The sequence below is a fragment of the Pelmatolapia mariae genome, linkage group LG16_19 (assembly GCF_036321145.2).
Source record: "Pelmatolapia mariae isolate MD_Pm_ZW linkage group LG16_19, Pm_UMD_F_2, whole genome shotgun sequence".
In the NCBI taxonomy this organism is placed as follows: domain Eukaryota; kingdom Metazoa; phylum Chordata; class Actinopteri; order Cichliformes; family Cichlidae; genus Pelmatolapia; species Pelmatolapia mariae.
Window position 1 is genome coordinate 7225020 of NC_086241.1, and position 19802 is coordinate 7244821.

General features: G+C 42.9%; 3 protein-coding genes and 2 non-coding genes across 5 annotated transcripts in view; 2 read left to right on the forward strand and 3 right to left on the reverse strand.

Moving 5' to 3' along the window:
* Positions 1 to 354: 354 nt before the first annotated feature.
* On the reverse strand, positions 355 to 428 carry trnai-aau (transfer RNA isoleucine (anticodon AAU)). Its single transcript has one exon. It is a non-coding gene; the product is annotated as a tRNA-Ile (tRNA).
* A 1221-nt stretch (positions 429 to 1649) lies between these two features.
* Positions 1650 to 1723, forward strand: trnai-aau (transfer RNA isoleucine (anticodon AAU)). Its single transcript has one exon. It is a non-coding gene; the product is annotated as a tRNA-Ile (tRNA).
* A 593-nt stretch (positions 1724 to 2316) lies between these two features.
* Positions 2317 to 7226, reverse strand: maip1 (matrix AAA peptidase interacting protein 1). Its single transcript, XM_063498823.1, has 5 exons — positions 6810 to 7226; positions 6651 to 6722; positions 4885 to 5011; positions 3332 to 3479; positions 2317 to 3246 (listed from the first exon to the last, which is right to left on the reverse strand). Exons 1-5 carry the CDS (start codon positions 7176 to 7178, stop codon positions 3168 to 3170), a joined length of 795 nt encoding a protein of 264 aa, XP_063354893.1. The 5' UTR covers positions 7179 to 7226; the 3' UTR covers positions 2317 to 3167.
* A 608-nt stretch (positions 7227 to 7834) lies between these two features.
* On the forward strand, positions 7835 to 11617 carry tyw5 (tRNA-yW synthesizing protein 5). The gene is made up of 8 exons (XM_063498927.1): positions 7835 to 7979; positions 9231 to 9385; positions 9578 to 9647; positions 9722 to 9766; positions 9871 to 10008; positions 10105 to 10192; positions 10505 to 10621; positions 10696 to 11617. Exons 1-8 carry the CDS (start codon positions 7899 to 7901, stop codon positions 11007 to 11009), a joined length of 1008 nt encoding a protein of 335 aa, XP_063354997.1. The 5' UTR covers positions 7835 to 7898; the 3' UTR covers positions 11010 to 11617.
* Positions 11618 to 12331: 714 nt separating this feature from the next.
* The window catches only part of lrrfip1a (leucine rich repeat (in FLII) interacting protein 1a), a 48008-nt gene continuing 40537 nt past the window's right edge, over positions 12332 to 19802 (reverse strand). Inside the window, exons 23-29 of the mRNA XM_063496613.1 lie at positions 15646 to 18838; positions 14730 to 14860; positions 14553 to 14602; positions 14272 to 14386; positions 14097 to 14176; positions 13429 to 13533; positions 12332 to 13328 (exon numbers count right to left, since the gene is read on the reverse strand). Of these exons, the coding sequence (XP_063352683.1) occupies positions 13221 to 13328; positions 13429 to 13533; positions 14097 to 14176; positions 14272 to 14386; positions 14553 to 14602; positions 14730 to 14860; positions 15646 to 18838 (3782 nt within the window). The 3' untranslated portion in view covers positions 12332 to 13220. The remainder of the gene's footprint in view (positions 13329 to 13428; positions 13534 to 14096; positions 14177 to 14271; positions 14387 to 14552; positions 14603 to 14729; positions 14861 to 15645; positions 18839 to 19802) is intronic.

A 19802-nucleotide genomic window follows, 5' to 3' on the forward strand; every position in this document is an offset into this window, starting at 1 on the left:
TCTGTGTGATTGTGTAATTCAGGCCTCTTCCCATGTCCATATGCATGCACACATGCATGGCTTTAACTGCGCATCTAATTAAGAAGTCTTAATATAAGAGTATAATAGAAGAATAAGTATAATCTAAGATATGTAATTTCAACAACATTACTTAGTTTTTGCCGAGACTATTCTTATAAAGCAGCCTTTAGTTCTTCGGATTTAAGTCTTTGTTGTGATGATTCTAATATTTGACACCACTCTTGGGTCCGAATTTGGTGTAGATTAGTGTATCTTGCGACAGAATGGCAATATTGTCTGTTTCTTCTCTGTCTTTTTTTATCCACATAGGAAAGCTGCCCAATAAATTTAGACTGGCCCGTACGGGGATCGAACCCGCGACCTTGGCGTTATTAGCACCACGCTCTAACCAACTGAGCTAACCGGCCTTGATGAGTGACACCTTTGACACGGCCAAGAGGAAAAAGTTTACGGAGCCCCTCTGATGACATGGTCCAAAAATAAATAAATTGTGGCCACAAAATACTACTTCGTGCCCTCGAAATAGTATAACGTGCCCACAAAATACTTATTTGTGGCAACGAAATACTATTTCGAGGGCACCAAATAGGTATAACGTGCGCACGAAATGCTAATTTGTGGGCACGAATTGGGTATAACGTGGCAACGAATTACGCATTTGTGGCAACGAAATAGATAACTTGCGTACATCATATTGATACAATTCCTGGACAGCTGCGTAGAGACATAAGCATAAGAGTAGGCTAAACCTATTCACCATGGACAGAGACAGTATGATTGAGTTTTATTTCAGGCTGGGAGTGAGCTACAAATGCATTTTGAAAAGCCTGGCAATGCAAGGAACCATTATTACGGAGAGACATTTAAACAGGATATTGAGAACAGTCGCTGTCATGGTCTGTGTGGCAGACCGTGGGTGTGTGGGGAAGGAGGACCCAAGATGCAGGACTCTGCGATGCAAACAGTGCATTTATTTACAGTGGAGTAAATAGTACACAATAAATTCCCCGTGCGTCTCCAACTCCCGTGCCGTGTCTCCTTCTCAGTGCCCGTGCTCCGTGTCTCCGCTCCCGTGAAACTTGTGCTCTGGGTGTGACCGGTCAACTGGCAGGGCCACACCCACCAGGCCTGAAGGTGCCTGTCACGACCGCGCCCACACACACACACCTGCCAAAATACAAACATGGAGCGCAGGAAAAGCAGCAGAGCAGAACACACCCATATAATATAATAATAATAATCATCATCATCATAGTCCATACTGCTCACGGACCCCGAGTCCCTGGAACCGGGTCCGTGACAGTTGCTTTACAGACGTAAGTACGACCTGGACGCCGGGATAGATTTTATTGTCAACCAACTGCAAGGGCCTTGGAAGGATCACGGTTATCGGTCAAGTGTATAACGTGCCCACAAATGAGCATTTCGTGCGCACGTTATACCTATTTCGTGCCCTTGAAATAGTATTTCGTGGGCACGTTATACCCATTTCGTGCCCACGAAGTAGTATTTTGTGGCCACAATTTATTTATTTTTTGGACCATGTCATCAGAGGGGCTACGGAAGTTGGAGTCCTGCTGACAGCGTAAGAATCTCGGCGTGCGGGGACCAGGCACCTATGGACACATGGCCGGTTAGCTCAGTTGGTTAGAGCGTGGTGCTAATAACGCCAAGGTCGCGGGTTCGATCCCCGTACGGGCCAGAGGGTTTTTATTGGTGTACATAATCAAGTTTAAAGCCATCGCGCGAGTGTGTCAGGCAGCCAAAGCTACAATGTGTTCAATGTGTGCGAAAAAAAAGGTTTCTCAGAGCTCCTCTGTCTGAAAGCAAACAACAACAAGAGAATTTAAACACAAGCTCTGACACCTGCAGTCTGATAAATGCCGACAATAATCTAAGTACAGAGAATGTTTCAGGTGCAGTACTTTATAAATTCAGTGTGGCTCATACAGGGTTTTTAGTTTGTTTTCTGTAAAGTGAGAGCAATACGAATTATTCTTGCCTGGTTGCTTTAGTGACAGTGTCCTTGGCCTGTGCGGACTGTATCAACTCTGCTAAACTTTTGAAGCAGAAAATTTTAAAATATGTTAATAATTAAAATCTATATACATTATAACAAATATATGAAAACAATCTAGAAAAATAAAATGTTTTACTAATTGTGAGATTGAAATCACAAATTTTCAAGAAAAACTTTAGATTTTTCTTATTTAAAGGTTTCAGTTTTGTAATTTTGGAAATGTCTTTCCTTAAAAAAACAAAACACCCCTCTCCAATAGTTTTTTTTTTTTTTTTAAATCTAGAACATCCACAAACACGCTGTCAGCATATATAACAACAAACGTGTCAGAAACTGCACAGGAGCAGCATACACTTCATTCCTCAAATCTTTAATAAAACCGAGTCTGCTGCAGCTTCGTGAAGCTGCCTTAACCATCAGAGACACATGTACAGCAGGTACATACTCCAAAAACTCCTGAAGGCAAAGGGTCAGGAAATAAATCAGAGACAAAAAACAAAAAAAATGCCACGTACATCCTGATCGCAGCTCCATAGTTACAGAAACAGACGTCCGTCGGTCTTCTCTGAAAAACAGTGAGTGTTTTCTCTCAAGGAATGATTTCACATGAAGTGTTTAATCTCATAATGTGTTCAGCTTTGAAAGATGAGAATACACAGCAGCAGATCGAAGACTGAAAAAAGATTAAAAAAATCTCAGTGGTTTCAGTCACTTCGTCAGACTCAGGTCAAATTGAGCTGGGAGACATTTATCGCATCAGCACCATCACAATGTATTCATTTCAAATCAGCTGGTCGCTGTTAATCTGTCTGAAGACCCACCCATCTGGGATCACATGACTGTTAACTGGAAGATAACACTTTCTTCCTGAAAGTGTTCGACTTTTGAGAGCAGGGGTTACAAGCCAAATCAGGCTTAAATCTCTAATTTCTACGTCATGAAAGAGCGAGGAATCAAATCAGGAGTTCAAGGTGGTATTTAGTAGAGCGGCTGTGATTGGCTCCTGTGTCTTTGCTTAAGTAAATTGTGGATAAATCCAACTTAGTCCTTTTCGTTGAGGAGCTGTGTCTCACTCCCCCCTGTGTGGATAATCTTGAGCTGTGACTATTTTCCTTTCAACACCACCTCAGTCCAAAAGCTTGGAGTGCTCTATCCTGGTGATGGTCCAGTCTGGAGGAACTCCTTTAGTAAACTCCCTCTGGAATCTGTCAGAGAGGTAAAAGGAAAGATCAGAATGACTCCAAGTAACTGAAAAATGTACAGAAATATTTTTAAAAAAAAGATACTCACTCATAAATTGCAGTAAGCAGTCTTTTAGTTTCTGGTTCTCCTTCTCCAATGGCCATCTGGAAGATACGAGTTCCCTCCATGGAGTCTTCGGGAAGGCGTGCGCTCGTTAGATACCAGAAACGCATCAAGATGCTGACAAACTTCCTACCTGGAAAAGTAAACAGTTCATTTCCACCTTTATTTATACAGGTAAATCTCATTGCACATATACACTATGTTGCCAAAAATATTCACTGTCTGCCTTCACACACATATGAACTTGCGTTACATCCCATTCTTAATCAATAGGGTATGTTGGCCCACGGCTTGGACATTCTCCAAGAAGCACATATGTGAGTTCAGATACTGCTGTTGGACAGGAAGGCCTGGCTCACAGTCTCAAAGTCAGGACTCTGTGCAGGCCAGTCAAGTTCTTCCACACCAAAATCGCTCATCCATGTCTTTATGGACCTCGCTGTTTGCACTTGTGCGCAGTCATGTTGGAACAGGAGGAGCCATGCCTGTGCCTTCCCACAAAGTTGGGAGCATAAAATTGACAAAAACATCTTGGTATGCTGCAGCAATAAGAGTTCATTTCACTTGAACTAAAAGGCTGAGGTCATCTCCTGAAAAACAGCCCCACATCATAATCCCCCCTCCACAAAACTTTACACTTGGTACAATGTAGTCAGACAAGTACTGTCACCTGGCAGCCGCCAAACCCAAACTCCTCCATCAATCCGATGGAGGAGTCTGAGTTTGGTGGTAGGTGTCGAAGAAGAAGTGTCATCCATCACTCCAGAGAACAAGTCTCCCCTGCTCTAATACAGCAAATACAGCTGCTCGACCACGAAACCCATTTCAGATCATTGATCGTGAGCTCCGCCCTCTCGAATCCATTCTAGGCGCTTGATTTTATACACCCGTGGACATGGAAGTGACTGATTTGGATGGGTGAGTGAGTGCTCACTATAACGTACACACTGGTAATATAGTGTATAACAATTATACACATCTATTTCTGCATTTAAAGCTTCCTACACCCCATCAAAAATCAATTCTTTTTTTAAACAGCATGGCGCTGCACTCAGCAGTCCACCACAACCACAACAAGACTGTTTGCTGGGAACTATTTTCAGCTGTGGATTAATACACTATCTGAGGCTTTGTTGTACCAAGTGAAAACAAACATGGTGCATGTTCATCTTAAGGAAGGAACACGTCACCCCAGTTTTAAACCTTGTTTATGATCGCAGCATTCGCAGCTGCACACGCCAACTATGACATCATCACAGCCTCGTAAACATTTATACTAACGTCTGCAGACTTGCTGCAAGTCAGAAAAGACATCCACATCAGTGCTGTTAGGAATAGAAAACGCCAGAATAGGAAGCAAAGTGACCGTGAAGCCCCCGCCCACACCCGAGTTTCTCATCTTTCTTTGGGGTGCATTGTGGGTGGTTGGATGTCTGTAGCACAGTCTGAGTCCTCAGACTTCAGAGGAAACTCACAAGCAGGTTTAAGGCCTTTCAGACCATCTTACCCTGCCAGTAATCCTGACACTTCATGCTTACCGTTGTCATCGTAGAAGATTCCCACATCCCCGGGGGTTGTGTACATGATCTCATCGGGCTCTGCAGACAGTGCTTTCTTATAGTCGGAAGGCAGCAGGTTGCACTTTTCCTCCAGCTTCCCAATCAGCTGTATGGTTGAGAAATTTAGAACAAGCAAAATAAAAAGCCTTTAAAATCCTGAGTTTATCTTTTAAAACAAGGCCAGATGTTCTGATTATTGCATATTTAGTAGCAAAGCCCTGAACCTGAGGAGTTAGTCTTACTCTGGAGTCTATCAAGGTGATTTAGATCTATCTAAATCACCTTACAGTATTTTAGAAGCACTTAGCAGGACACAGATGTCCTTCATATATCTCTATTCTGTCAAACCTTCTGCTACTCTGCTCTCTAGCCTGAAGCACAAAACACAAACTGGCAGACAGTCTAAAAGATGGACAGGTGTAATTAAATGAAGCCAATGCTAAGCCTTAAACCTGCATTCCTTTTGATGGCCAGCAGGGGGCGATTGCTCTGCTTGTCTGACTGTAAATAAGTCTGCTCGGCCATTAGTTACCTCGCTCTGTGACAGCAGTAATTTCCAGATGAGTTCACGGTCTCAGTTATGAATAAAGCGTGATGGTCGTCATGTTCGAGGAGGGTATGCTCCTATGGTCATGTGACCGACCGTTTACTATCCAGAGAAGATGTACTATCCTTGTTTTCTCAGTCAGAGAAAACAAAAATCCCTCAGCACGATACTCTTTAACAGGACTTCACCAACCAGTGAAACAACAACTAAGCAGATTTGTCCAGAGAGGAAACAGGAGTGAACTTTGCCATAGTGTCTCTGTTTGTTTAATAGGACTTGATAGGGTGATGGTGCTGACAACTCGGGTATGTTTCCAACAGTACCTCACATCATCTTTTGTGTTTACCCCGGCATTTTAGCACAAGATACCCTCAGTTGAGGCAGACCTCCTGCAGTGTAATCAGACCTGGGTGATTGCAGGGTGACTGGCAGCCCTTCACACTTCAGTGACAGCCACGATCTTTTGGCGATTGTGGTAATTTCCTGAATTGCCCTCCTCTGGGCCTGCCGCAGCCCAGCCTTTGCGAGATCATTTTACCTTCCAGCCCTGCTTCATCTGATGTTTATCAGTTAGAACAAAATAAAAATAAGTCATATGGCAAATTTTTTATCCCACAGAGCTAAACAACGACACTCCCACATTCCCACACATTAATAGTCCCCTAACAGGGTTTATTAATGTGGACATCTCCAGCTTCACACCGGCTGTGGTGGTCTGATGTGGTAAGTTCACTGTGCAGTAAACAGAAACGGTGTTGCCACAGCAAATAGATGGATCTGCATCCACCTCACCCCATATCCTACATCCTCCTCTGTCACACCAACCCTCTTCTTGTCCTCCTTCACTACATCCATGAAAATTCTTTATTCAACATCCTTTGCCCAGTATATCCACTGTCCCTCCTCTGCACATGTCCAAACCATCTCAGCCCAGCCTGAGCTGACCCTCTGATGTACTCATTTCTAATCCTGGTTACTCCTAATGACGATCTTCAGTTCTTCCTCCTGTTTTAATGCATTAAACGACTCTGCATAATTTACTGTAGGTACTTTAAATAGTGCTCTTGCACTTTTAGGCTACTTGAGCAACATTTTCTTTAAGCTCTGTAACAGCCCACCGATGCTCTCATTTCCTGTGGTCCTCTCCTCTGTTACCAAGTGAATCTGTGCTTGATGCGGGTGTATTTAGCGTACTCACGTCTTTAGCTACGAGGCCCTCCAAGGCTTCAAACTGGCACTGTGACAGCAGCCTGGAAACATGAGAGAAGGCCTGCAGAAAACAGCACACCATCATTAATAACACATTAACACACAGCACGGAGGAAATCTGGGCTTTGCAGCTCAGCCTTCCACTCACCTGCTTCGCCCCCTCCGTGAATTCCTCTATACTGAACTCTTTGTCGAAGTACGTCCTGATGAGGAAGTAGTAAATCCGGGTGCGGAACCAGATGAAGGGGTTCGGGATGCCGACCACCACCACCTTCTGGTGCTTTTGCTCTCCCTGGTCCGAGCTATAGCGACGGACCGCTGCCGCGACAGCGGCGGGAGAACAGGGAGGTAGTCGCCTGTTACCGAGCCGGTTCAGGACGAGTCGCTCTTTTAAAAACAGGCGACTGAAGCTAAATGTTGACTGCAACCTGAAACAACCTCTTAACATGGGCAGCGCCATCTTTTTCCGTAGGTTTGCTGAAGCCAGAGCGCGTCTGATAAAGTGAAGAACTGCCATTCTTTGAACTTCGGGGCTTCATAGGGGGCGCTCGCTAGATAGGCACCTAACGTTTGTAGTCAACATTGTCAGTTTAACGGGGTAAACGTTTTCCTTTGGCTTACCGACCTTTCTAATATTTAGTTATCGCTTGGAAACTGGAACTACTGAGGAATAACCGACCAATCAGCACGCATTAGCAAAATGCTAGCGTTTTATGAGCAAATCGGCTTCCCGTAAGAAAAGCTAACGGACATAAGCGTCATTTTTATCTTGGGTGAGACACACTATTGATGCTCTATTTTTGAAAATAAACAAACATTGGCTTTTTTTGTTTTATGATCATTTATATTAAGGACCAGCCTGAGTGCGTCCTCTGCTGCTCCTCCTGCTGACCCGCAGCTAGTTTATGTACAATGGAATTAACAGGAAGTGGACGGTCTTTCCCCATATCTGCTCTGGGCGAAGCTTTCTTGTCCATCCTCTTGTATCTTCCGGTTAGAAACACGTCACGCATTAAAAACCTGCAAACAGATATTCATAAAACACACCGTGACGCAGTTTTTTAAAATCATTAAAATAAATCTAGCAATTACGAATAATTTAAAGTTTATCCCGCTTTTCTTTTAAAGCCAACTTTTGCAGTTACTTTTCGTTTCTATGGGGAACATTGATAACGTAACACCCAGTGTGAGTGTTTACAATCACTGACTGAAGACTTTCTACGTTAAATCATGTTAAATGGAGCTCCAGGAGAAAATACCTGTGTCGGTCTTCGCAGCAGCAGACAGGGAGGTGTTTCTGAGGAATATTTATCCACAGGTGAGACGGATGTGCTTCACTGCACGAGGGCAGGGCCGCGGGAAAAAGTGACAGCAGCAGTTCACATGAGCACCATCACACTCACTCATACATATTTAATTCTCCACCACAGCCTGCTTTATAAAAAGAATCCAGCCACTTCTTATTGACACAGAAAATACATTATAAAAGTAAAAATGCATAAGTTTTAACATCAAAATTTTCTTAAAATACTAAAAGTGCTCCTTATGGAGAATCACATGAATTATGTATTGGATCATTATTATCGATTCATTTACGTGTATTTTGCTTTAATGCTGCAGCTAGAGATAATTTGAATGATTTATATCCTAATCCAGGTAAAAGGACGTTTATTCTGAAGGGATGTGAGGCCTGAGAAAGTATATTCCTCTTCCTCCTAAAGTCAAAGAGCTGATCTTCAGCATTCAAGCTAACAAATTCTTTAGGCTGAGGTTTAATTTGGGTGTGAAAAAGCCACTGAGTGTGAAGCTTTTCCAGACACAATCCAAGACAACTGGAAAACTTTCACAGTAAAAACAATTAACTTGGACTTTCTGCTATCAGGGAAGTTTTTATGCAGGCAGTGTTGTGCAGTGCATCAGCCATCCCTAATTTCTTTGTATTTTACCCAGAACATGGCAAATAGAGGCAGCAATTTATTCAAATACACACACGGAAACACGTTTTATAAGGCAAAAACAGAGTTTGTATAATTCTAACAAGCTTTAAATTCAACATATTTCTGACCACCTTTATTCTGAAATACAGCCTGAATTCTCTTTGGCAGCTTTCTTTAAGTAGTCTTCAGAAATAGTTCTCCAGGTTTCTTGAAGGACATCCAAAGCTCTTCTTTGGATGAAGTTTCAGTCGAGTCCAAAAAGCACCACTGAATGACACAGGAAATCATTCCTGCCTGTGACCGTCTCCCTGTACAACTCATCCACCTAACACACTGTATACTGCAACTGCTGCTGAAACTGCTTCTTCTTTTGTCCTCCACTTGTCCAGTTTTTTTCATTTTTTTAAGGACACACTGCACACCATGCTGACATATGGCGGTTTTTATCAATTAGCTCTTTAAAGGATCATCATGTTGGTACAGAAAAAGTTTTATTGCTATTGGACTGTGTTATCTTCCACTGTCCAGTGGGGGTCAAATAAATTGCTTAACTTTTGGATCGTAGGCACGTTAATTTGAAATCAGTGAGAAAGACTGGAGTGAAGTGTCTCCTGGGTTTGTTATCCCTGCAGCGTCGACCGGCCGTTCTCAGAGGTGTCTCTCTGGGTCCCTGCCTGGAGAAGTGGACAGTTGACTATCTTGGAGAAAAAGGAGGAGACAGGGAGGTGAAGATTCATGTGTCCACGGTGCCCCAGATGGATTTCCTTCACAAGAACTTTGCCTACAAGTGAGCTGACGTGCACACACACACAACTTTGTACTGCTTTTTAAGAATAGAGCATTTTATTAAACCAACTCTGAGTGTCACACAGCCCTTTAAAGCTACAAAGAGCCAATATGTCCTCACAGTGATAGATGTAAACACACAGACGCAGACAGCAGTAAATCTCCAGACTTGTCATGTGCTCCACGTTGACAGGACTCTGCCATTTAATGAATTTGTGAAAAGAGCATCAGAGAAGAAACACTCTGACTTCTTCCTGTGTGAGGTGAGGATCAGAAAGCACATAATAAAATACACAAATGTATTCTTTTAATGAGAAACTGCTGGGTTTGGTTTCAGGATGAGAGCTACTACCTTCGGTCACTGGGGGAGGACGTCCGAAAGGTACGAAGAAGACTTTCAATCTCACAAAGAATTGAGCCTGATGACTGTTTTTGGGGTGTACATTGCAAGTCCTCACTACAGGAGCTTTCTCTTCTCTCCTGCAGGAACCGGCTGAGCTCAGCAAACAGTTCCCGGGCTTGGCGGAGGACTTTCACACACCTGACTTCTTTAAACCTGAGCAGTTCTTCTCCAGCGTGTTCCGCATCAGCTCCTGTGGTCTGCAGCTGTGGACACACTACGATGTGAGTTTCAGGGGCAGCTGTTGCAGGACTGTCGGTGTATTTTTCTAAACATGCACGGTCCTTTCTTCTTGGTTTTTTGCACTTTGGTTTCTTTAGGTGATGGACAACCTGCTGGCTCAGGTGACCGGGACAAAGAGAGTGGTCCTCTACAGCCCCCAGGATGCTTTGCACCTCTACCTGTCAGGTTAGTGGCTGTAAAAAAACCAGGACTTCCTGTTAGTTTTAATGCTGAAAAAGTATCGCATCTACTGTGTCCACTCACAGTAAAGAGACAGTTGGCACCAAAATCACGTGAAGAGATTTTCCAGATGATTCTGCTACGAGTTGCCTGTTTTTGGAGATATCTGCAGGATCTTCTCGAACACATTAGAAGAACAAGTACCTACTGGTTTAGTGATCAGGTTGCTAAATGTTGGTTTTTGAAGACGCAGGTTAAAGTTATCCACCAACAGGAATGAGCTTGGTTAGCAGCGTGTTTCCCATTGTTTCCCATTAGGCGATAAGTCAGAGGTTTTGGACATTGACACCCCCGATCTGAAGCGGTTTCCTGAGTTTGTGAAAGCAAAGAGATACGAGTGCGTGTTGGAGCCCGGAGATCTGCTTTTCATCCCCGGTAGGTGGAGTGCTTCATTCCTCCTACAGCCAAACATGAAACACGACTGAACCCAGCGTCCCTGTTTTCCACAGCTCTGTGGTTCCACAACACGCTCGCTCTGCAGTTTGGAGTGGGCGTTAATGTCTTCTGGCGCCATCTACCTGCAGACAGCTACGACAAGAAGGATCCGTACGGTAACAAAGACCCCGTGGCTGCAACGCGAGCCCTTCAGGCCCTGGAGAGGGCGCTTCACACTCTGGATGAACTGCCAGCAGAGTATCGGGACTTCTACGGGCGGCGCATGATTCAGCGCATTCAGAAGAGGACGTACTGCAACAGGAAAACAGACACGGAGCAGAACTCTGAGACTACATTACCCAGCAGTCCATTTACTAAACCTGGATGAGTTCTGAGACGTGAAGTATCCAGTAAAGCAGCACTGCTTTGCTCAGCGTGGAGGTCGACTGTTGATAGTTTGACTGTGTGTTGTGTACAAAAATTGAAATTGGAGCTGAAAATGAGACAGTCCACAGAGGAAACATGGATGCAGCTCACCTGTTTATTCCTTTAATAAAGCTTAAAGACTGAATGGAAAGGGGTGTGGCCACTTCTGAATGGCGATTGACACCATGTTTGTGGTGATACATGAAGAGAGATAAAATACTGTGCAAAAGTCTTGAGCCGACTCTTATATTTTGCTTCTAAGCAGTCAGACTTTCTTGTAAATTTTTAAAGTGGGTGTGAGCAATGGTCCTCCAGCTTTCTAAAGGTCTGTCTAAGGGCTTTGCTTGGACATTGGCTGCTTTTTCACTCATTTTCAGTCCAGTCCTACTGCCTGACCATTTCCATTATTACCCTTTGGCTGTAAAAGGCTGATGAGGTATTGTTGTCAACCTGCCGGGCAGACGAGCGAACACCCAAGTTTGCGAATGCGATAATGTGAGAACCAAATGACGTACGAACTTCAAAGTGACACCATAGGTGCAGCTACTAAAAATCTCAGACAAGTTCGAATCCAAGTTACCTTAACCTCAAGGTTAGAGTTTTTCTGAAAATCATAACTTCAGAAAAAGGTGATGTATTAATCTCCTACAAGGCTGAGGGGTAGAACTAGTGGCTGCCAGTATTTTTTGACTTATTTGTTATTTAGGACAATTAATGCTGGGCACCTAGCTAAAGAGATTAACCGGTATTGTGCTAACGGCAAGTTGTATTTTATCTTTAGGTACTCTTTTACTCGCAGCCTGTCACAAAAGATGCCAAAGACAACAGGTTAACAGAAAAATTTGAAGAAACTTGACAAAAGACGTGGCAGGCCTGAAGACCTATATGTAGCAGATGAACAGTATCTGAAAAGCATGTTTTTAAGAAACAGAAACAATTCCAGCAAACACCTGACACAGGACGTGAGAGATGCATCAGCTGAAAGTCCAGAGTTTCCACTGAAGCCTGGTCAGAAATGCTCTCAGTGGACAGGTCGCTGTAAGAAGCCATTCTGAAGGAATATAAAACACTGTTATGGTGTGAAGCTGAATTTCAGTCAGTGGTGTTGAATATGTCAAAACTGATGGAGTTAACAAGGAAAAGTACAGTCAGATTTTGATGCAACGTTCAGTACCATCTGGCAAGCCTGTGATCGACAACAGCTTCATTTTTCAGCATGACCATGATCGCAAACACGCTACCAAGTGCATTAAAAGCACATCCAAATAGAAAAACAGCAAATGGTTCAGTTTGAATTTTTTATTGCACAAAGGTTACAGTTCTTTGCTTCCTTACAAACGGTTTAAAGCTCTGTAAACAGTGAAGCAGCATCTCCCCAGTGTGCTCTGTATCTTCTGCTAACACCGCTTTGTGAGTCCCTGTCGTCACATTTCGTCAGTAAGTCTCAGCCTTTACGTGAGTGCACAAGAGCCAACCAGTGACCGACTACGTGAAGCAGGAAGAAGCTCCGAGATACGACTGTTTCCCAGAAGGAGACGGATACACGCTGTGGGCAAAAACTTTCAGTAAACTGCTGGCTACGTGAAAACTCCAAAAACGTTCTGACTGATCAGATCATGTTTGAGGTGCTACAAAAACCATCTTGCATAGTTGACAAACACCCAGACTTTAACCCCATTTTAAAACTAGTTTGGCTTTCGATGCAAAAAGAAAAAAAAAACAACAACACGAAGCTGAAAGTAACAGTCTGAGCCGTGGCTAACGGCGCCGTGCACCGTCCTGAATTTCTCTTCCCTCCGTTTGAGTTAGGAGACGAAACATCTCGGTGAAGAGCAGCAGAGAGTTGGGGGAGGAAGCGCAACATTTTGTGGGCCCGGTTCTGGTTCAGCCACAGTCACAATGAAAGTACACGAACCGGCGCACCCCTCAGTTCCTTCATGTACTTTCTGGGTGTGTGCACGATGCTACGAAAAACACTCATCGGACAGAAAACAAAGAAATGGCACATGGCTTGTTGGTGTTCTCTATTCTGTGGATAACTATGTGTGATTTTTTTGTGTTTTATTAAAGTTGCTATTAGGCAGCTGAAAGAGAAACCCAGAAAGCCGGATGATTCCCTTTTTAAGCCAGTTTTTTGTTAAAATCACGATGAAGCTGCTGCGTGCAGTTGGTGCTATGGAGTCTGCGCCATGCCGCGGCTGGACTTCATCTTCTCCAGTCTTTTAGAAAGGTGGTTGTTGTTGGACTCGAGCTCCTCGATCTTGTCCAGTGCCGATCGCAGCTGTTGGATTGAACAGGAGGAAAGAGAACAGATTATCTTTGAATTAGAGCCTCTTAGATTATCCAGCTTGTAACTCTGGGCTAAGAAAACGATACTCTACCTCTCTCTGGAGTTTCCGTTTCTCGGCCTTCAGGTCGTCCTCAATTTTTTCAGCGTTCTCGGCAGCAGACTTGTAGCGCGTCACCTGACCCTCGAGTCTGGTCACCTGCATAACAAAGAAAATCCATAATTTAAAGCTCAGCATTTAAGTCTTTAAAGGTGCTAAAAGCGAGCATTTTATTTTGAAAATTTAAAAACCTTGACACTCCGTACTTGAAAAGCCAATTAAAATATGCTTGAGAGATATGTCTGAAATGTTTTGACACACAAGCTTTCAACTTTTACTTTCAAGATCCAGCTCGCGCTAAGCAGAAGCCCTGGCTCGTTTCATCTTGTGTTTGTCAGACTGGTTAATTCATTGTTTTACTGGTTCAGCTCCCTCTCCAGTGAGTTTTAAACTGCAGATGGTGAGCTTCAGCTCCCCAACAGGAACCCCACATACAGGTGGAGGATTTGTTAATCCAATGCTACATCTAGACGGAGAGCAGAATAAGGAGTTGGGGTCTGACCAGAGAACCAAAGAATCACAAAGAGCCATCTGACACTGAGGGCCTTTAGACACAGACCTGCCCTGCATGCAGGGAGAGATAAATGAGCTAGCTGATTAGCAGTGACTGAAATTTCAAAATAAAACACACACAGTGTATTTAATGATTTTTATCTGCTTACATTTTGTTCTAATGCCGTCGCTTCTTGCTCTGCCTTCACGAGTTTGAACTTCAACTCGCTGATCTGCCTGTTGGAGTCTCCTAGAAGGAATTTAAAGAGAGATTTAATTTTTTTTTTTAAAATCACAGACACAAACTTAAAAACTAGCAGGCTGTTTCTGATTTATTTAACTTACTCTGTAATTCCATTATGTTTGGATCGTTTCCATTTTCAATAATTTCAGCGTCTGGGCTGCTGTCTGTGCCGTTCTTCTGAGTTTTCTGTTCCAACTGGGTTTTTAGTTTCTTTACCTGTAATAGAGACATCAAAAGACTCACCAGTCAAATCTGTTAAAAACCATTTTAAAAAGTACAAAACAAACGATGAATTTAAAACAAGACACCGGAGGCGCTGGTGCAACTGGAGAAGTAAAAGATTCATACAGATGTGCCAGATAGATAATATAAACCTGCTTACCTGCTCTATCATTTTCTCACGCTCATCCACCAGTTTCCTCAGGCGAATCTCTGAAATTAAAGCACATATTTTAGGTAAAAAAAAAAGAAAAAAAAAAAAGAATCGCAGCATATTTGCAACTTTCTAATAATTACAATGACTTTGTTCCATCTTAAAAAGGAAAATAAGATCACATACCAGGGGTGGGAGGACCCGGAGAGATGATAGGGAGGGGGCTGGGGTTGATGCATGCAACAGAGCAGGCATCCAATGAGGGCGTGATGGAGCGGTGTGTGAGGGATGGGAAGGGGGGTGTTAGCATGCACAAACTGTGGAGAGGAAGGGTCAGTGCAAGAGCACACAGCTTCCTGGACTATAGTCACACTGCATGACAACACACTGAGCTAGAAAAATGATATTTAGGTGTAAATGTGAAGAATAAACATATATAATTAAAAATAATGTAATTGAAAAACATTTATTTAGAGCAACATTTCAAACAGGTAACAGCAGGGTGTTTATTAGCATTTCAAAGTTGTTTTCCATTTAGTGCAACAAAAAAGAAACGAACATTAACATATATGTTCTGTGCAGAGTTCGTGAAAGCAAAAATGGCTTTAAACTCATTTAAACACTGACATGAGGGACAGAACATGTTCAAGCTCGTTAGCTTAAGTCTTAATAACAATTACCCATTAATATTTATTTTTGTTATGGACTCATGACATAAGTAGATGACCGATTTTCGGAAATTACACCGAGATACAATGATGCTGTATCAGGACCGTTGGAGAGCAATATAATCAGAGATGTGTGACATGGTACAAGCAGCAAAATAAATGTGCATCAATATCTGAAGGAATGTTACCTGTTATATCAAGTGCATCATGGCCTATGTGTATAAACCTACAGTTACCTTACAGTTTAGAATTTCATCTTTCCACAAATTGTTTTTTTTGTTTGCACAAATGAGCTCAATGAAAAGAGATTAAGAAAATATACAAACTTACATCAATATTTATTTGGAAAGAATCAAAGTGCTTTGAGGTTTAAACCGTTTTCTAAACATCAGTAAAATAATAGTAAAGGCATGTTAAGCACATCTGTAGACTACGACATCTTACATTCCTCCTTGCCCTTTCCTTTGCCTTTCTTTCCACTCTTCTTTGACTCCTTCCCTGACTGTGCTGCCCCTTTATTGCTGCCCGCTTGGTCTGCACTATTTGGTAAATCTGCATCTTCACCCTGCAATGCATTCTTGACCACATCTATCCCTGCCTCTACTGATGAAGACACGGTCTGGTTAATGTTCTCTGCAACAGCTCCCAGTGCTCCAGCGCTCGAGACTTCCTCTGAAGCTTTGCCTGGCTGGTCTCCTTCACCGGCTTCTTCTTTATGTGTGTTTTTCTCATCTTCACACACATTTTCCACCTTTTCTGAGGTAGCTTCCTCATGAGCCACAGAGTTCTGGTCTTCTTGAGGCACCGTATCTGGGTCTTTATCTGCCTGGTTGCCTCCATCATTGGCTTCAGCTGGCTTGTTTTCATTTGACTCGGCATTACTTTGGCACAGCCCATCGTTGGTTTCATCTGCTGTTAATTCAACTCCCTCATCAACTTCTTCCTGCTCTGGATTTTGGGAACGAGTCGATTCTTCAGCTGCTTCGATATCCATGTCATCAAAATCAAAAGACTGCCCTTCATCTTCCTCATCCTCTTCCCCTTCACTCTCCAACTGATTATTATTTTCAGATTGGTCTTTGTTGGATTCATGCGGTTGCTCAGTTGACAAGGATGACGCTTCCTCATGTTGATCGTTTTTATGTTGCGGATCTTCCACGACAGCTGATTCCAGATCAGCTGAAGAACCAGTTTCAGTAGCTTCTTTTGGAGCCTGTGGTGTATCTAACACGACAGCAGCACTGATCTCTAGTTCTTCGTCCTGCACTACAGTCTCAGTGCTTAAGGCTTCAGGGCTTTCTGTTGATGATGCACCATCACAACTGTTGCTTTTTTCATCTGGATTAACTAAATCTTTAGGTTCTTCCAGATTTTTGTTTTCTGAATTATCACCATCCTGATGTAGAGATGTGACAATGGCAGGAGGACATTCTTGTTCAGTCTCTGCTCTTGGCTCCCCATCAGCGGACTCCTCAGGAACCTCGCTGGTAACGTCGGTGGGAGGGTCATCTGTACCCGAGTTTATAACTTCGGATGGCTCCATGTCAGATGAACCTTTGACACCAATAGGGGAGTCATCAGCAGACGGTGGCAGGATGAATGTGTCGTCTTTACTCTCAGAAGCAGACTCGGAGTCATTGGCAGCAATGTCACCATTGGTTGCAACGTGTGATTCTCCTTCAGTGTTGCTGCTCGTTTCATGGCTGTTTTCAGTGTTGTTAGACGTGCTGTCAGATTTCCTGTCATCAGCAGACTCTACTTTCTCTTCTGTTTGATCAGTATGGATGACATCACCATCAGTTGAGATACCGACCCTTTCAGGATCATCTACACTGGACGTACACTCTTTGTCAAGGCCATCAGTGCCCTCTGCACTGTTGGAGTTGAGTTCGGCTGTACAGATGTTGGCCTCTGTGTCAGGATTTGTTGCAGTTTCCATTTCCGGTACTTTCTCTGTTTCAAAAGTTTGCTTGTGGTCTTGTTCATCTTTTTCAGAATCTGTTCTGGATTCTTCAAGAGTTTCAACACTTTTCAGTGCCTCTACTGTTTCTACAGTCTCTGTTTCCAAAGTTTCTTCATCATTCTGTTCTTCTGTAACGTGATCCGCTATTGTTTCACTGGGAGTTTCACTGTTTTCAACACAGGTCACATATTCCACTTCTTCTAATGTCTCTACTTCCAAAGTTGGTTTCTCCTCTTGATCACCCTCTTTGGAATCTGTCTCTATTGATTCCTTGATGGTTTCCAAATGAGAAGAACTTTCAGTGGGTTCTTCTGTCTCTACTGCCCTGTCAGTCTCTATTTCCAAAGTTTGTTCCTCATTCTGTTCCTCTGTAACATCATCCACTATTACTTTGCTGAGAGTTTCTGTTTGACAAAGGTTTTCAGCAGGTGATACTTCTTCCATTTCTTCTATCTTGTTGTTTTCTAAAGTTTGTTTGGTGTCTTCATCATCAATTTTGGAGTCTGTTTCAGTTTCCACGAGAATTTCTGCATGAGACAAACTTTGAGTAGGTTCCTCTGCCTCTACTGTATCTGTGGCCTTTGTTTCTAAAGTTTGTTCCTGGTTCTGTTCATCCTTAACATGATCCACTGTTACTTCTTTTTGGGCTTCAGAAATGGCCTGAGTAGGTACTACCATTTCTGCTTCTTCTACTGTGTTGGTTTCCAAAGTTTCTTCTTCATGGCACTCATTTGAAACAGTTTGTTCTTTACATTTACTGGATTCGATCGGCTCCACTGCATTGACTTCCTCAGTTTCTTGCTTGTCCTGCTCTTCCTTGACTCGATCCATCTTTGATTCCTTAAAGGTTTGAGTGACAGAGCCATCGACAGTAAGTTCTGCAGCAGATCCACCATTACTTCCTGCTGGTTCTTTGTCTTTTTTCTTTTCATTCGCCGTTTCATTTTTCTGTTTGGTCTTGTCGTCTTGAGCCCCTCCTTTCTTTTTGCCTCTCTTCTTCCTTTTCTTCTTTTTCCCTGAAGCAGGAGTACCCTGAGGCTGAGATTTACTGGGCGTTTCCTCTGCCTCATCGTTCTCTGCCTCTTCTGCATTTTCAGGCTCAGGTTGAGCTTCAATGTTGGAAGCAGTTGGAACGGATTCATCGGTTAAATTTTCTTTTGGAGCAACATCTGCAACTTTTTGTTGAGGACATAATTCAGTACTTGTCAAACTACTTTTCTCAACAGCTTCCTGTTTGCTGTCTTGCACCTCACTGGTGTCAACACTAACACTTTTGGCATCTGTCTCGACTACATTTGGACTACTCATCTCTTTTAAATTAACCTCCTCAGACATTTCTGTTTCTGGAACATCAGGACTTGTTACAATCTCTTTCAGCTCAAAACTACTGGGTTCTGTACTAGGAGAGTCACTGATTTCTGCATTTAAGTCCTCACTGAGACCATTTTCTCCAGTGTTGTTTTTCTCTGCAGGTAAGCATGTCTCTTGTTCTTCTTGAGGCTGTTCTTCACTGGATGTTTTCAGTGTGGAAACATCAGCAGCATTACAGAGAAGATCAGAGCTCATATGATTCTCTTTGGCTTTCTCGTGCATTTCTTGTTGCTGCTCTGGACCCACTTCTTCCTCTTCTCTGCTACTTCTCAACTCAGTCTCCTCTGTGTTGCCTGGGAGATCATGAAGAGCATACCAAAAAAAGTGTAGGCTTAAGACAAGACTTTCAACACTTCATCAGGAAGCGCATCAGCAGAAGTCAAGGTAAGGCAGAACACCTGACTGATTCAAAGGCCAGAAAGAGAAGCAGTGCGCCAAGATGACCAGGAAGCACAAGAAAAAAAAAAGAAGCAGAAGAAGAAAGGCAGGAGGAAAATCAAAATAAGGCTGCTGATCCCGAGTACGTAAGAGAAAAGAAGGGAATACTCCAACTGAATTTTCGCGACACACACCAGATGTTGACTTTTAAGAAGAAGTCCATTCAACCCTCTCACTGTAGGATGCATCACGATTTACACACCAACACCACCCGCATTAACAAAGTTAGTCATGATTCAGCACTTATGCGTTTCTGGTGAAAGTGACTTAGGTGCAAGAGTTACATGAAAGCCAAGCATTAGTAATGGAAGATGATACAGAAAAAGCAACTCTGTTAGTGGTTGATATTTTAAAGGAAAAGCTTAGAGAGGTGATTCTCGCTATGTTTCCAGTTCTCAGTAAAATGTCAGCCTGTCTCCCACTACAGTCTGACTTTGCTTTAGCCGATAATGTGCAAAACTTTGCAGAAGAAGAGAAATGTGTTTACAGACTGGTACTAATTTATCCCTTTATAACAACTGAATGAAGGCTGAATTTCTTAAAAACTTGAACTTGGGTTAAGGCTTAAAGTTTGCATTATTAGGGGCGTGGCCACTCTCATCGACAGGGTGACGCAGACACATGCAGCTGTAGCTGCTAGGGCTTACCTCAGCTAATTCAGGTCACTAAAAATAAAACTCATATGGCTTGCTGAGTCTTAAAATCCATCTAAGAAGTAAGCTCGTGCTCTAGTTTTTATAACTGAAATTCTAGTACTACATCTAATATTCAAAGTAGTACAGCAGGCCTCTGTGTGATGTTTTGTGCTAAGTTTCTAGT

What these genes read in the sequence shown, in the direction of transcription:
- maip1 (XM_063498823.1), bottom strand. Translation starts at nt 7,178, where the DNA reads ATGGCAGTTCTTCACTTTATCAGACGCGCTCTGGCTTCAGCAAACCTA. An exon ending in TCACGGAGGGGGCGAAGCAG is followed by an intron (nt 6,723 to 6,809) that starts GTGAGTGGAAGG and finishes TGTTTTCTGCAG; the next exon opens with GCCTTCTCTCATGTTTCCAG. An exon ending in AATCTTCTACGATGACAACG is followed by an intron (nt 3,480 to 4,884) that starts GTAAGCATGAAG and finishes TTACTTTTCCAG; the next exon opens with GTAGGAAGTTTGTCAGCATC.
- tyw5 (XM_063498927.1), top strand. Translation starts at nt 7,899, where the DNA reads ATGGAGCTCCAGGAGAAAATACCTGTGTCGGTCTTCGCAGCAGCAGAC. An exon ending in TGAGGAATATTTATCCACAG is followed by an intron (nt 7,980 to 9,230) that starts GTGAGACGGATG and finishes TTATCCCTGCAG; the next exon opens with CGTCGACCGGCCGTTCTCAG. An exon ending in TTTGCACCTCTACCTGTCAG is followed by an intron (nt 10,193 to 10,504) that starts GTTAGTGGCTGT and finishes GTTTCCCATTAG; the next exon opens with GCGATAAGTCAGAGGTTTTG.